At 37.6% G+C, this 16,373-nt stretch overlaps 1 protein-coding gene across 1 annotated transcript in view; it reads right to left on the bottom strand.

Annotated features, from left to right (window-relative positions):
* The window catches only part of LOC118713057 (baculoviral IAP repeat-containing protein 5-like), a 39,911-nt gene extending 32,830 nt beyond the window's left edge, over positions 1-7,081 (bottom strand). Inside the window, exon 1 of the mRNA XM_036427409.2 lies at positions 6,966-7,081. Coding sequence (XP_036283302.1) covers positions 6,966-7,081 — 116 coding nt within the window. The remainder of the gene's footprint in view (positions 1-6,965) is intronic.
* Positions 7,082-16,373: the final 9,292 nt, after the last annotated feature.

Below are 16,373 nucleotides of genomic sequence, written 5' to 3'. Positions count from 1 at the left end.
GCTATGTGTAGGCTCATGAAGTGATGCCAAGTCTTGATATTATTCACCCTATCTTCAATACCCCCTTACTCTAACCTCAGTCCTTTACCCAGAAATCCTCCCCTCAGATCCAGGGTCATTCATGGTGCACATTGAAGCTTGTTTTTCATACATCTTTTCCGGGCATGGTGTATCAGTTAGCTTTTGCTGTATCACCTCCCAAATATAGTGGCTTAAAACAGCAACCATTTATTTAATTGATAATTCTGTTGGTTGGAAGTTTGGGCTGAGACCAGCTAGGTGGCTTTTCTGTTCTCTAACTAGGCTCACTCATTTATCTTAATCAACTGCCAGACTGTCTTGTGCCTGCCTAATCAGTGTGGCCTCAGTGAGGATAGCTTATCTCTGCTCCTTGTGGACTATCATCCTAGAGCAGGCTAGCCCAGGCTTCCTCTGATGGCCACTAAGATTCTCAGAGTGTAGAAGTGGCAAGGCTTTTTAAGGCCTAGGCCCTGGAACCTGCAGACTCTCTTTTCTGTTGGTTAAAGCAAGGCACAAGGCTGGTCCTGATTGGAGAAATAAATTCTTCTTGATGGGAGGCTCTCCAAAGTCACATTGCAAGAAGTGTGGATGCAGGGAGGGATATATTGAGACCATGTTTTATGAGCAATATTCTACAGCCTGGAGAAGACTTGTGTTTTGCTTGGGATAGTTTTTTAGGCCAATGGAGGTTTAGTTTCTGTAGGCCTGAGGAAACATTAGACTATTTTGTGTGTGTGTGTGTGTGTGTGTGTGTTTTAGAAATTTCAAAATATAGGTGTAGAGTTTAGCAATCTGTATGGGACTGAATGAAGTGCTTTCTTTGTCTCCAATTACAAATGCAATGCCCAGTGCAAGTGCTTTGCTTTATGGGGCCATTTTCATGGATGCTGTCTTTGGTTCTGAGGCCCCATAAACAACATCTTTTTTGCTAGGCCTTCTGTCATTGCAAAACTTATACCATGAATTATTGCCAAAGGACAACACTACAACTCTTTATTATGCATGTTTTGATTATATATATTTTGATATATCTGAGGTCACTCAATCACTTGCTCTGCTGATATCTCTTTATTCACTCTATTCAAACTTATCATGCATGCAGATTTTATCTAAGGTAGTGAAGCTATCAGTATTGGTGGGTAAGTTTGAGACAGTGAAGCTTGGCTTGCACTGATCTTCTTGAATAGACCTCACTGAGGATCTTCTTAGTCCTTGTATGGGAAGAGATATAAGAAAGTGCCATGGTTACACGGATTGTCCTGAGTCAGAGTTTTGTATAAAAAATACATTATAAGTCCCTTTTCCTGGATATCCCATTCAACTGAACTCAATGCAACTGTGAAAATAAATCTAAAATACCTTTTTTTTTGGTTAAGATTACTCACTCTTTTGGACTGATCCCATCTGCATTCATTTTTTACATGGAATCTAATGAACACAATAAACTAACAGACAAAATAGAAACAGACTCATAGGTGTAGAAAACTGACTGACAGCTGTCAGAAGGGAGAGTGTTGAGGAGCTGAGTGAAAAAGGTGAAGGGATTATGGAAAAAACAACTCATAGATACAGACAATAGTATGGTGATTACCAGAGGAAATGGGGGTGGGAGGAGATAGGAGTAGGTAAAAGGGAGATAATTGGTGATAAAGGAGAATTGACTCAGGATGGTGAAATAATAAAATATATAGATGATGAATTATAGAATTGTATACCTGAAACCTACATAATTTTATTAAGCAGTGTCACCCAAATAAATTCAATAAAAACTAAAAATGATAATAATTTGAGATTTGAGTTCATAAAACATGCATGGTCACTTATTTATGGTTATTGATAGAGCCTCTGGCATGATTCTTTGTGCTTTATGAAACTCTGATCCATTCAGATGATAAATCTCCCCTTCTCCTTTTTGGAGGCAGCTTCCTGCAGAGCCTAAGATGTAGTAAATATTAACACAATAACGCCTTAAAATTATACCATGGGCTTAAGATTTAATCTTCTAATAATGAGGGCTTACCATGAGATATGTACTGCCAAGGCATTTTAAATATATGACCACATAAGTAATTCTCACTGTAGGCCTTTCTTGTAGGTTTGGTCATCTTTAATTCATATATGAGAAAATAGAGGCTCATAGCTGTTTAGTAACTTATTCAGAAGAGCATAGAGTCAGTATGTCCCTATACAAGAAACCAGATTCCAGAGCTAATTTAAAAAAAAATATTTTTATTGGTTTTAGAGGGGAAGGCAGAGGGAGAGAGATGGAAACATCAATGATGAATTGGCTGCTTCCTGCATTCCCCCTACTAGGGATCCAGCCCACAACACAACCCTGGCATGTGCCCTTGAGCAGAATCGAACCTGGGACCCTTCAGTCCACAGGCTGACACTCTATCCTGAGGCAAACCAGCTAGGGTCAGAGCTAGTTTTTTATTTATTTATTTATTTTTATTTTTTAAATTTTTTTTAATGCTACAACAAGATTCTTTTGTTTAAATTTTATTTTTCAATTACAGTTGACATTCAATATTATTTTATATTAGTTTCATGTGTTACAATGGGATTCTGAATGTATTAGTGGCCTTTGACTACTGAGTCATGGTTACCATTATTTTGTAGGAATATTCTTACTTTTTCCTGGAAGAAGCAAGGAAACTGATGCCATCATCTTCCCATCTTTATGATTTATAGTATATCTGCATTTAGAAGTAATCCTTTAAAAACTCACATGAGATTGGATGGGTAGACATTGCATAGGCCTCAGGAAAGACACTGACAGAATGGGTGGTATGAAGTGGGCAGAGGATTCATAAAACTGCTTCTCTGTAATTCTTGAAAGTGTGTGTCTTAAACCTAAATTCCAAGATGTAAGCATGCACATTACTAAAGTTTCCCAGCATCAGTGTCTTTTAAAGAACTTGACACAGAATGGTGGTGAGACTGCCAGCCTCTTCTCTCTTGACCCAGAGTTGGCTCTTGACTGTCTTGTAAGACCTTGGTGATGTTCAGAAATGAATGCATAAGTCAGATTTTAATTTCCTCTTCCTAACGTGTCATTATTGTTATTAATTATTATTGTACATTGAAGTCAGTTGCACCACAGCTGCTCCTACAATGTAAACTAGATTCTTAGCCCTTATGTAGGCAATCCAGCCTCCTTCTGCCATATTATACTTCTAGGAATACCTTCATTTCAGGGCAGCTTATTGGGCTTCCATAGTTTGGTTCCAGTTGAAAACCATAGGTTTTGCTACAATGCTGTTTGTTTTAAGAGCAGCAATTATTAAGTGTGTTCTCAAATCTGATAAAACCTTGGAAATAAACTATGTACTTTAGTTTATGAAGGAATGGAAAAATGCTTCACTTATCCTACTTAACTGTTCAATACTGGGCAAAAATTAGAAGCTTCATTTAAAACTGTCCCAGTTGAATTGTTGCTTCTTATATATTGGAGTGTAGATGTCCAGGGAACAACTGGATCTATAAGCCAGGCACTCTGGGGGAGAGATCAGATTTAGAGATAAATGTTAGGGAATTAATTGGCATATAAATACATTCTTAAAATTTTTTAAAATTGTGATAACACTTACCATTGGATCTATTCTTTTAACAAATATCAACTGTAACAACAGTGCATAAGGGTTCCCTTTTCTCCGTATTCTCAGCAGCACTTATAATTTGTAGATTTATTAATGATAACAATTCTGATAGATGTGAGCTGATACCAAATTATGCTTTTAATTTGTATTTCTCTTACAATTAGTAAATTAAGCATCTTTTCATATGTTCTATTGGCCTTCTGTATGTCCTTTTTGGAGAAGTGTCTATTCAAGTCTTCTTCCTCTTTTTTAATACAATACATTCATGGGTATAGTATTGCACAGTAGATCTCCAGAGTTTATTCATCTTATTCAAATGAAACTTTGTCTGTTGCTTAGTAATAACTCCCCACTTCTCCCCTCCCTCTGTTCCTGCTAACTAACACTCCACTCTGTGATTTTTAGCATTTAGATATTTTCTAATGGGCCACTCACTATCATAAAGAGAGAGGAAAATAAGGCAGAGCCTTGAACCTGGAACACTTATGGGAAACACATGGTTTCAAGATGCAATAAAATCACATTAAATAACACAAAAACCTTTAAAATATACACATAAAGGGAAGACATTAATTACCTAAATAATAATAATTAACATAAAACCATGCAAAGTATTCAGTACTTTTAAACTTAATTTTGGACCTAACAATTTCAAAACAGCAAGTTTTGCTGAAAATAATGCATTGGGTTAAATGCTTTTTATGCTTCTAATAGACTCTGCTCTCAACAGTCCATAAGAGGGACTACACGGGCCTCTTTTGTTTATGGGTTCTTCTGTTTGTGCTCTTTGTGGAACCTCCAGTATTTTAGATCTGGATAGGTAGCATTGGCTTGCGGGGTTAAAGGAAAATACAGGAAAGTAGAGGAAAGGAATTAAATAAGGCAAACCTTAAAAGAGCAAGGGGACTCATAGTCACACATACGAATATAAAAGAGGCAGTGGGAAGATATGAGAATTAATTTATGCATACTTGAAGGAAGCAATGTTAAAATTCATTTATTGGAACCTATACTTGATAGGGGGTGATCTGATTATAATGGGTCACATCTGTTGAAGATGGTCACATCTTTTCCCTGATGTATAAACATTGATTTTTAGGCAGTCCTATATTGGGTTGGAAACAATGCACCAAGTTCTCTTCTCTATTTTTCAAATTATTTTTCTCACGTTTCCAGACTCTTTTTCTGCCTGGTCTTCTCCATTAAAAACAAAACAAAACAAAACAAAACAAAACAAAACAAAACACAACCGCTTTGACCAATTTATATTATATTAAATAGATCATGTCTTTATTGATTGATTGATGATTTATTCATTCAACAAATACTTATTCAACACTTACTATGTCCTAGACACTGTTCTAGCCCTGAGAATGGAGTTATACATAAAATATATAAAAAATTCTGCCTTCATGGAATTGATATTCAATTTGGAAGAGAGAAGTAGTTAGTGAATAAATCAATATAATAAGGTACATTTATGTCAGATGGCGGTAGGTGCTATGGAACAAAAGGCAGAAAGAGCAAGGCAGTGGTGGAGTTGAATTTTAAATCAGGTCATCAGGGAAGTTATCAGTTAAGCAAAGATGGGGAGGTAAAGGAGAGAGCTGTGTACATATCTGGAGGAAATGCATTGTATTATCATTGCAAAAGTACTGGGCAGAAGGAAATGTATAACTCAGAGAAAGAAAATGTTAATAATAGCATTTCAGGTGACAATTAACGAGATGGTATTAGTGCAAAGACCTTTTTGGAGTCCTGCAAATCATGCCACGCCAGTGGATCCCCACACTGCCATGGGAAAGGCCAACTCAAAAGAGACACTTTGAGTGATTTCTTATAAAGGTAAAGGCTGTACTATGTGGCAGGTGACAGCCAAGGAATGGATCTGCTGTAAAGAGTTGAAGGTTCCCAGAAGTATGATAAGATGCCAGAAGACATTTGAACATCATCCAGAAAGGGAATAAAACCCCACCGGGATTTATCCTTTCACAGTCACTTTTCTAACCCTAAACTGGATTCCATCACCCATGTCTCTTTGGACCTTTCAATCTGTTCTAGGTCTGGGTGTTATTGATTCTCTGAGGGCCTAATAGTGATCCTATGTCCCCATAAATCAACTTGGATGATAAATGGCAGAGTTTAAGGACATCTATGTAGGTTGGTAGAAAAAGTGAGAAAGAATTAGGAGTGATTCTGATGTGATATGCTTACTCCTGGATCTTGAGCCCTTTTCTTTATAAACTCTGGGTAATTATGTCTCTGATGCCACAGTGAGGTGTTCAGTGCAGGCAGATTTCTTTGTTCTATGTAGTCCTTGCATCTTATGCTATATCTATCAATGCCATTTGTCTGAATGTCCCCGTTGGCTTCCCAGAATGCCTTGCCATTTGCTTAGTTGACTCATTCTTATAATCTAATCTCTAAGACAACTAAATGTCCCTAGGCAGGGTCACCATCTATGCTGTGCAGACTGTGCTATATACAGGGCATGTAACTGAGGGTGGAAGTAGGAGTTAAACTACATTCTAATGTTTGCTTGCCAAGCCATGTACCTTGTCATGGAGTAGAATCCAATCGGAAAAAGGTGTCTTTTTCTAATTTACCTGGACGAGACCTACGTTAGTCAAACTGTTCCACTGTGGCTGCATTCACCCAAAAGGTGAACATTTTCTAATTCCCGCAATGGAAACGTGGGGCTGGCACTGGCCCAGTTCCAGTTTTCAATGGCATGTCTTCAAAGAAAACCTCTCTTCCTCTATCGTTCTAAATACACAAGCAGGCATATCCAACAGGTCTCGTGCATCTGTATGGCTATATGCACGTATACATCCCTGGTCTGCAGTTAAGAAAAACTCATTCTGTTTCTCAAACTCTGTTTCATCAGTGCTCCAGGCTGTAATTATACTGTGAACAAGTCAAGGTTATTGCCCACCTACCTGCTTCAGAATGAGTGATTAACTATCAGTGAAGTAAAATCAGGTGTGGTTTATATTCCCTTTTTAATGTTTGACTAAATCTCAGGATTATAGAGATAGACAGGGTCTTGCAGGCCATCCTACCTGTAGGAAGTGCTTTATCTCAATCATTACAAAGATAATTAGTTACTTTCCACAGAGTCAAAAAGAAATGTGTTGCGAGTGAGGAACAGTGGCTGAGTCTGAAAGCCAAGCTCTGAGCAGTAGACATGAGGCAAGTGTGTTCCAGAAATAGCTGGGCCTGCTCCCATGGGAGTGAAGTGGGCTGTCTTTCCACTTTTGTGCTTATCTCATTGTTTTGGAGTTAAGAGCAAAGGCTTTGGAGCCAGAGTTCTAAGATTCAAATTTAAATTCTGCCTCCTACCTGCTGTATAAAACTGGACCAATTCCCTTAACTTCACTGTAATTCAGTTTTCTCATCACCAGTGTTAACACTTCTCCATCATCACCCATCATTGTCACCATCATAATCATCGTCATTGTCATCATCTAATTCTGGCTCCTGTTTTTTTCAGTGCTTTCCCCTACAGCTGGACACTGTGCTCCTTTTGTCTGTCGTTCTCTTCCCCCCTGTATATTACTGTGCCTGCCAAGTTATTCCCAAGCACCAGATTGGGCTTTCCTCCGTGTCTAGGTTCCTCCTGAGGAGACATCCTGTATGTCACCTGGATACAGGCTGTTTCAATTCAATGGGATCCAAAGTTAACAGACTGTGTTCCCTACAGGAGGAGAGAGTAAGGGCTTTAATGTGCTCAAAAAAGAAATGCATAAAAAAGAAAATATTATCCTAATAGTCTTTGTGTGAATTTACTTAGATTAGGCTTTAAAGAGAATGTATAGCCTTAACATTCTTCATGAAAATGGTAGCTGTCATTTCTGAAAATAGAGTGTACACTAAGTACAAGGATGGATTTTTTTAAAAATACAAATATCCTAGCAAACATGTGAGATGGGTATTGTGATGACAGGATATGAGGGAACGGAAACACACAATAATAACAGATTTATAGAGGGCAGTGCTTTCTCTGACACCATTTTCTTCCATATATCGGTTTGCTCATTTTTCCTGGCCTCCAGGTGCCCAAAGGATGTGTAGGAAGCATAACTTAGTCATAAATGGTAAAGGCAGCACTTTTCAGTTAACGCACTTAATTATTTTCTCATTACGAGAGTGATCTATAATGAATAAACAAAATTTTGAAACAACAGATAACTAACATGCCAACATTTATGCTGATCTGATAAGTGGCAGTCAAGGCTAAGTCTTCCCCGGGAACCTATGCTCTCAACCACAGTTTTGTATGAAATCATTTCCCTGTGCTGGTCTCCTTTGGCTGACTCACACACCAGGTCAAAGTCATTATTATCTACCACACTGGCACATCTCAGTCCAGAGCATTTGCTTGTTTTGCACTGCTCCATCTGTCTTTAGCATAGGTTAATAGTATGGAACTTTTCTTGGCCAAATAGCGAATTTTGGGGATAGTAGCATCCTCATCCTAGCAAATGTAACTGGAAAAGCCAGTGGGGCAAATGGAATTGACGTTCGTACATGGTACATTGGCTCCTTTTAAAGAATATCTACTGATCTGTTAAGTCGTGTCTAGTTGATGGCAATACTGTCACCTCATTTGCACATTGGTAAAATTTTTGCATATAAGTTAGCCAGGGTAGTTCCTAGGTCATTTCTCCCTTTACTTGCAGTTTTCCAAACTTTACTCCTGCTAACAGGGGCTGTTTTTATTTTGAGAATTATACTTTAAGATGATGCTGGATGAATATAACATTACATTTAGTTGTCTTGGTGAATATTGTTTTCTTCTCATTTTAATTAGATTCAATATAAGCCCTATAAAGTGAAAGAGAAAATGCATATTGGGGCTTCAGACACTTTAGGCTAGATCAGTGGTTGGCAAACTGAGGCTCGTGAGCCACATGAAGCTCTTTGGCCCCTTGAGTGTGGCTCTTCTACAAAATACCATGGCATGGGCGAGTCTATTTTGAAGAAGTGGCATTAGAAGATGTTTAAGTTTAAAAAATTTGGCTCTCAAATTTCAATTGTACTGTTGATATTTGGCTCTGTTGACTAATGAGTTTGCTGACCACTGGGCTGGATGATAACTAAAGACTTTTCCATCTATCAGGCTCCTTAAAACTTTTCATGAGTCACAACAATGAGAGACATTTCAGGACATGGGATCATGTTAACAAAAAACATTTTTTTTTTGCAAAAATCTGGTAGATTACAGGAAATGTTGCTAATTAATTTTCTCCCAGTGCAGAAAGTAGAATTTTGTGAAGTTCAGCAATTGATGACTGTCAGGTAGTATTCATGACATACATGAAATCATAAGGGAAACAGACATCAGAATGAGATAAAGTTGGAAATTAGGCTTATTTCTCATGCTTGAGGTGGAATAAAGTAGAATAAGTTTCTCTGCCACAAACATGTTTAGAGAAATCTCCAGTTACAATTTGTGGCTTATAAAATAATATTGCACTTATTTCCTCTACACTGTGAGTCTGACCAGGATGGGGACAGAAATAATGACTGTCCAATTGCGTGTCATGGTGGTGCTTCTTTGAGGGATAGGGTGGGGCAGGTATAAGAGGAAGTGCCCTGGTGGTGGAGCCAGGAAGACTTGCTTTGATTTGTGGTTATCCCTCTCACTCATGTGTGACTTAATTCATATTATTCAATTTTTTTGAGCTTATATTTTCTCATCTATAAACTGGAAATAATAAAATGCTCCTCAGAGGTTTGCTGTAAATATTAATTTTTAATGCATGTGTAATGCCTATTGCTCAATAAATCTAGGTCCACAGTCTCATATCCAAAATTTTGAAATCCAAAAAGTTGTGAAAATTGTTGTCTTGAAACCTTCTTGGCAAACTTCAACTGTTTAATCATATTTCACTTGGCAGAAAAGTTTTTACTGATCCTGTGAGCTATTTGTACTCTTTATCCTACTCAATGTGAATATTTATAGGTTTTGCTATATAAATATAAGTGTTTATTTGTGCTGTCTCAGATCCTTCTAGGGGAGTTACATAATGTGCAATTTTATATTGTTCTAAAAATTAAACATTCTGAATTCTGAAATATACATGGCCCAAAGGATTTCTAATGAGGGATTTAGGCCTATATTTCTTCCCTGCTTTCAAAATGAATGAATATTAAACATTTTTTGTACTGGTTCATTTTAGTTTATATTACACTTGGTCATTTAAATAAAATCATTTTATTATTTTTTAAAGATTTTTTGGGAGAAGGGATATTTTCACATTTTCTGAACTAAGATTTATGTTTATAAACAGGTAACTTCCTTACAGTGTAGACTTAACAAAAACCTTACGACATAGACCCCAGTAAGACTATGATAAGATAAAAATTATTCCAAACTGGTTTAATTGAGTTCAACTGAGTTAAAAGAAGTTCTTGTACACTTTATTGAATACCTGTTAAGAAGAGTTGAATCCCAAGAAACATGTGTGAATTGTAGGATAAATAACATAGATGGAGGAATAAAATATAATTGGTTTTTTCAAGATCTTTCAACTGGACATCTTTTCTAAAAAGCACAATTTCCACAGGGTTTGAACATGCTTGGCTCAGCTTTTGGTCTCTTTTGTGGAAAAGTTGCATCTGTTCTTAAAAAAGGCAAATCAGGTACGCTTTTGGTTCTTAACTGCTCTCTCACACCTAGACATTATAATTCTTACACTTAGCCTTGAGTTCCTGTATTTACTGCTGGGAATTGTGGAGGCCTAAGAAACTTATAAATATGTATATACTCTACAAAGGTGGGAGACAGGCTCTATCCATGGTATGGAAGCAGGAACCACCAAAAGCAGGAACCACCTGCTAAGCGGTAACAAAACCGCATGGGTCAATTGCCTGAAGTGCCAGGAGCTCATTTAAAACAGATTCCAGGTTTAATTGAGCCTGTATCAAACAGATAATCCTGTATATAGAGAGAATGTTTTTATAGCTTAAGATTTGCAAGAGAGACTATCAGTAGTACTCCATATACAGTATGTAGTGAACAGACCAGTGTAATTCACAAAGTGAAATTATTTTATAGGCTACATAGTCACTGGGTAAAAACTAAAGTAATTTATTTAATTATCCTTTGGAAGAATCTCTCATGATTTTTATGAATGCAATGGAACCACTGAAAAGCCGAAGGAAAAATATAAAATTAGCTTCCATGAAAGTTGACTTATTAATTTTCTCTTCATGTAGAAATGTGTTTTATGGTGTTTAGAACAATGTAATTTCAGAAGTAGGGAAACTGTCTTGAGTTATAAAAGGAAGCAAGCAGCATTTGGATCAGAGAAAACATGTTCTGAACCTTTGAAGAGATGAAGAGTCGGGGGAGGTACAAGAGGGTATAGGGAGGATAAATGGTGATGAGAGGATACTTGAATTGGTGGGATGAACACACATGCAATGTACAGATATATAGGATTCAGGAATTGTATACCTGAATCGTATATAATTTTGTTAGCCAATGTTACCCTAGTAAATTCAATAAAAAAGAAGAAGAACAACAAAAAGAACTCATAGAAACAGAAGAACAGTGGTTGCCAAGGACTGGACGGTGGGAGAAATGGGGAGTTGTTGGTCAAAGGGTACAAACTTTCACTTATATGGTGAATAAATTCTGGGGGTCTAGTATATAACCTGGTGACTCTAGTTAATAATTATTGTATATTTAAAAGTTGCTAAGAACAGAACTTCATTGTTCTCACTATAGCAGCAACAAAATGGTAATTATGTGAGATGAAGGGTGTAACTGACCTTATTGTGGTAAACATTTTGCAAGATATGCATGCATCAAATCATCACATGGTATACCTTAGGCTTACAATGTTATATGTCAATTATACCTCAATAAAGCAGAAAAAAAGTGAGAGGTGAGGGATTTAGCTTCTCAGACCACTTTGGTACAATTCTCTTCTAAGATGGAGAAATGTATATGGTTAGCCCAGCCAGCATGGCTTAGTGGTTGAGCTTCAACCTATGAACCAGGAGGTCACTGATCCGCTGCCTCCTACAATGCCCCATACTGGGGATCGAGCCCACAACCAGGGCATGTGTCCTGACCAGGAATCAAACCATGACCTCTTGTTCTTATGTCAATGCTCAACCACTGAGCCACACTTGCTGGGCACATTGTTTTGTTTTGTTTTGTTTTGTTTTGTTTTGTTTTGTTTTTATCAGAGGCCCCACTTTCCTAGGTTAAATGTGCTCCCTGTGGTATTAAAAAAAATGGAAAAATTTTTGCTTGCATAACTAATACAGATGAGTCTGGTGCCACATTCTTCCTGGTCCTAGGTGCTTCTTCACCTCTGCCAGAAGTAGTAGTCAGACCCCACCTCATGCTTCTTAAAATGCTTCTAGCTCGTTGGTTGACACCTGTGCCAGTAAAGCCACTTAACAACTTATACAAACTGGTTTGAGCCCCTTGTAGGATGGCATTTGCACTGTCGGGTAGGTGGGAGTATGGCTTTTCTGCAGGAAGGAGCTTGGATGGCATAAGGAAGATAAATAGCCCTGAGTGAAAAGGTGAATAAAATCCTCGATAGTTTGAATTTTCATTGGAGGAACCTGGGAGTTAAGCATTTTTTTTTCTTCTTCTTTTATCTCTGGTCTGTCTTATATTTCAGTTTTATTGCCCCTCTTTTGCTGGCCATGGTGTTGAATTATGATGAGCCCCAGACTTAGTTTAACCTTAGTAATTTCCTGACTCACTTTTTTTAAAGGCAGAAAATGACATAAATTACTTCCTTCTCTGCAGTCATAACTATTATTAAATCTCTTACAATAGTCATATCTAATTGCTTATTGTACTTACCCCTCTAGTGCACTGGGCAATATGTCTGAAGAGCACAAGCATTGTCTCAGGCTAAAATAACATCAAAGGCTGGAGCTAAAACCCAATAAATGTTCATATTTAATCAGAAAAGTATGCCAGGGTGGTTCAGAATACTCATGGACAGCCTTCTCCTTTGCAGAGATCAGCCTCAGCTAGACATAGGTTCCAACTCTCTAAATTTACTAGTTGTATTGCCTAAAGGCAGTTGTTTAATGTTACTTTCATTTGCTCATCTGTTAATTGAGGGACTAGCAATACCTATCTCATGGGATGATTCTGAGTATAATATGAGATAATATGAAAAGTATAACATAGAGTCTGACACATATGTTCAATTAATTCTACTGTCCCCTTCTTTGAATAGCAATGGATGCTGTCTTAATGTACCAGAAGGAGGTTGCAAATTCATGATGACAAAGTTATGAACCTTCGTTCTTTTCTTGTATTATTTTCTTCATGACATTCTTTCAGGCGATAGCAGCTGTAAAGATCTGACATTTTATTTTATTTTTAAAAATATATTTTATTGATTTTTGTAGAGAGGAAGGGAGAGGGGCAGAGAGTTAGAAACATCAATGAGAGAGGAACACCAATCAGCTGCCTCCTGCACACCTCCTGCTGGGGATGTGCCCACAACTAAGGTACATGCCCTTGACCAGAATCAAACCTGGGACCCTTCAGTCTACAGGCCAATGCTCTATCCACTAAGCCAAACCGGTTAGGGCTTCTTTTCTTCTTTAAGCACAAGAGTTGTATTTTAGTTGCAAAACTTCTTATGATGTAGATTTTATATAGTTGAGACTGAAAATTGAAACTGCTTTGCCCACAAAATAAATGACAAATTAACCAGTTTTCTAAAGAAACTGAAACAAAATATTTTCTTTGAGAAAAATCTAGATAATCTGGGAAGACAAGGTAGGAAATAGCAGGTAACTCAAACAATGGCAGCAGACACAAGCTGAATGATATCTGCCTATATTGAAAAACCTAAGTACAACTGAGACTGTAATGACCAGTCCTTGGTGGTGGTAGTGGTGGTGGTAGGTCTAAAAAGTAGTGAGCCATTCCAGTGACTAAGAGAGTGGAGATGAAAGTTGTGCCTTGAACTGAGCCTGGTTATCAGATGCTCAATACATTTCTGTTTCCATTAAAAGACTAGTTTCTGGATGAACTCTAGTAGTTGGAAATACCACTGCTGGTTGTTGGGGGCTGGTGAGGGAGTGTAAAAGGCTACATCTCACTGATTCATACAAAGTTGTGTATATGTATATAGGGTATGTGTTGGTAGGGATATGAGGAAATGCTATGTCTATACTCCAGACATCATGTAGGCATTCAGCACTCACAAGAAATAGCATGTTTGGGAGTGGGGTGGGGTGGGACAATGGTAAGATATGTACACATATAATACCTTAATAATAATAAAAAAAAGAAATAGAGTGTCAAGGTTAAGAGCTCCAGCCTTGGAGATAGACAGACCCGTGTTCAAATCCTAGGACTTGTTTTTGACAAATGTACTTAGTAGAAAATCCAACTTAGATTGGATTTAAAGATAAGACTAATTATTATATCTCACACTTTAAGAAGTACTGAGGCCAGGTAGGCTGCCAGCCTAGTGTATTAGGGTTCTGGTTACACCTCTCTGTGATCCTTTTGGTTTTGCCCTCCTTAGGCAGTCAGCTTAGTGTTCCAGTGATTAGAAAGATGGTGGCAGCAAATCTAGGTACCACATTCAGGATAGAAAATCTTCAGAAGAGAAACTGATTTATTTTTTGTTTCTTCTATAGGAAGGATAAAACCTTTCCTCTAAGCTCCACAACAAACTTTTCCTCACTTTTCACTGGCCAGAGAAGCTTACATGCTTATTTATAAATCTGTCATGAGGGGAACAAGATTATTAAGATTAATTTAGGCTAAAGAAGATCTACTCTGGGAGCTTGAGATGAGGATCACATGGAAGAACCTGAGAAATACTAGTGCTCTGTTAGAAAAGAAGAGAAAATCAACAGTGTATGCTGCAATTTGCGCTTCCTATTTCCCATCTATATCACATGCATGTGTCAGGTACCCAGAGAGTATTAAATGAAATAATATATGTAAAGCCCTTAGCACAATACCTGCCACAGAGCAAAGATTTTATAAAGTGACAAATAGATTTGGCAATTGAGAAAACACACTTGTCGGCTGCAAGATTGATTCAAAGCTCTTATTGACTTGTTTGGTTCTATGTTCTTGAGAAACTTTCTGAACTTGTCCAAATATGTCTTTTTAAAAATTTATCTTTGTTGTTGAAAGTATTATAGATGTCCTCCCTGTCACCCCACCATTGACCTCCATCCTGCACCCACCCCTCCCAGGCCTTCTCCACACTATTGTCTGTGTCCATGGGCTATGCATATATACATATAATATGGATAATTTCTCCCCACCCTCTTACCCTCCCTCACCTTCCCTTTGAAATTCATCAGCCTGTTCCGTGCTTTTATTTATTTATTTATTTATTTATTTATTTATTTATCTTTATTACAGATGCATAGTATTGCATTGTGTAAATGTACCACAGCTTTTTATTCACTCATCTACTGATGGGCACTTGCACTGTTTCGAGATCATAGCTATTGTAAATAATGCTGCTATGAACATAGGGGTGGATATATTCTTTCTGATAAATGTTTTGGAGTTTTTAGGATCTATTCCTAGAAGTGAATTTACAAGGCTGATTTTGGCTGTCTGTTTGCAAACCCAGCACCTTGTTCTATTGTGCGGGTATAACTGGCACATATTATTCTTAACCCTTAGGCTTTAGTCCAAACTGAGGCAATAGGAAAAGTGCCATTTTAATATTCTCTTGCAAATGGATATGGTTAGATGCCCATGTTTTGCATAACTTTAATGAACACAGTCTCTAATCACATCATTTCCCTAGTCCAATACCAAAAAAACAAAATGCTGAGCATTCTTATATTAAAAAATCATAATATTTTCTAAATTTAACCAGATTGGAGTTTCTTGGCTGTAGATAGTATTAAATCGGTCAAACAATTTCTTCCTCAATATTCTGCAGAAAATGGGAGGGCACTTTATCTGCCTTTGTTGAAAAAACTCCCCTAGTCAGCTGTCATACACTTGAACATGGACCAAACATTTACATATTCAGTTGAAATTTGTATGCATTGTATAAAGTGCTCAGCAAAGTGCAAAGCCCTCTGACCACTTTCAAAATAATCCAAGCAAGCAGCAATCAGGAATACACTCTACTTCTTTCCATTTATCTATAGTTCATCAGGATGTAATGTGGGCTCCCAAGCATACTGGGAGGAAAATGGACAGCACTTAGATTGTTCCTGACTTTGATATGTGGCTGTCAGGTTGCAAATAATGTGCCTGTGAAAGAAAATTGCCTCCCGGTGCACCTGAAGATGGAATTAAAAAAAAAAAGTCCTTTCCTCCTTCTTTTTCTCTTTCCATTTACTTAGCATTACAAGATTCTACTGTTAAATACTTCAGGAGAAAAAAATTGTTTATGGTGGCTCTACTGGAATGAATCTGACCAAGAGCAAGTAGGCAACATAGCAAGGAAGTGTTCCCAACTTTTATTTATTAAAGCACTTATTAGACACCAAGAACATAAAACATGGTGACTGCCTGCTAGAAACTTTTAATCTGGTTGCTAGGATATACATGCACCCTAAGCTAAATTCAAAGTTTGTGATATTGAAGGCAGAGTCATCCCATACTGTGAGCCTGCAAAAGGTAAAGCCACAGCCAAGGAACTGTTAGATGCTATGGCGAGAGAGGGCTGGACTAAGTGTAAGTTTCTGACAGAGTTGACCAAGGTGGGTTGGACTTCTTCAGGGTGGGGATGGGGGTGAGTTTTTTCAACCAAGGTG

This window comes from Pipistrellus kuhlii, unplaced genomic scaffold, assembly GCF_014108245.1.
Source record: "Pipistrellus kuhlii isolate mPipKuh1 unplaced genomic scaffold, mPipKuh1.p scaffold_m20_p_9, whole genome shotgun sequence".
NCBI classification, from domain to species: Eukaryota; Metazoa; Chordata; class Mammalia; order Chiroptera; family Vespertilionidae; genus Pipistrellus; species Pipistrellus kuhlii.
The sequence above is the reverse complement of the archived record's forward strand: the minus strand, read 5'-3'. Positions and strand labels throughout refer to the sequence as shown.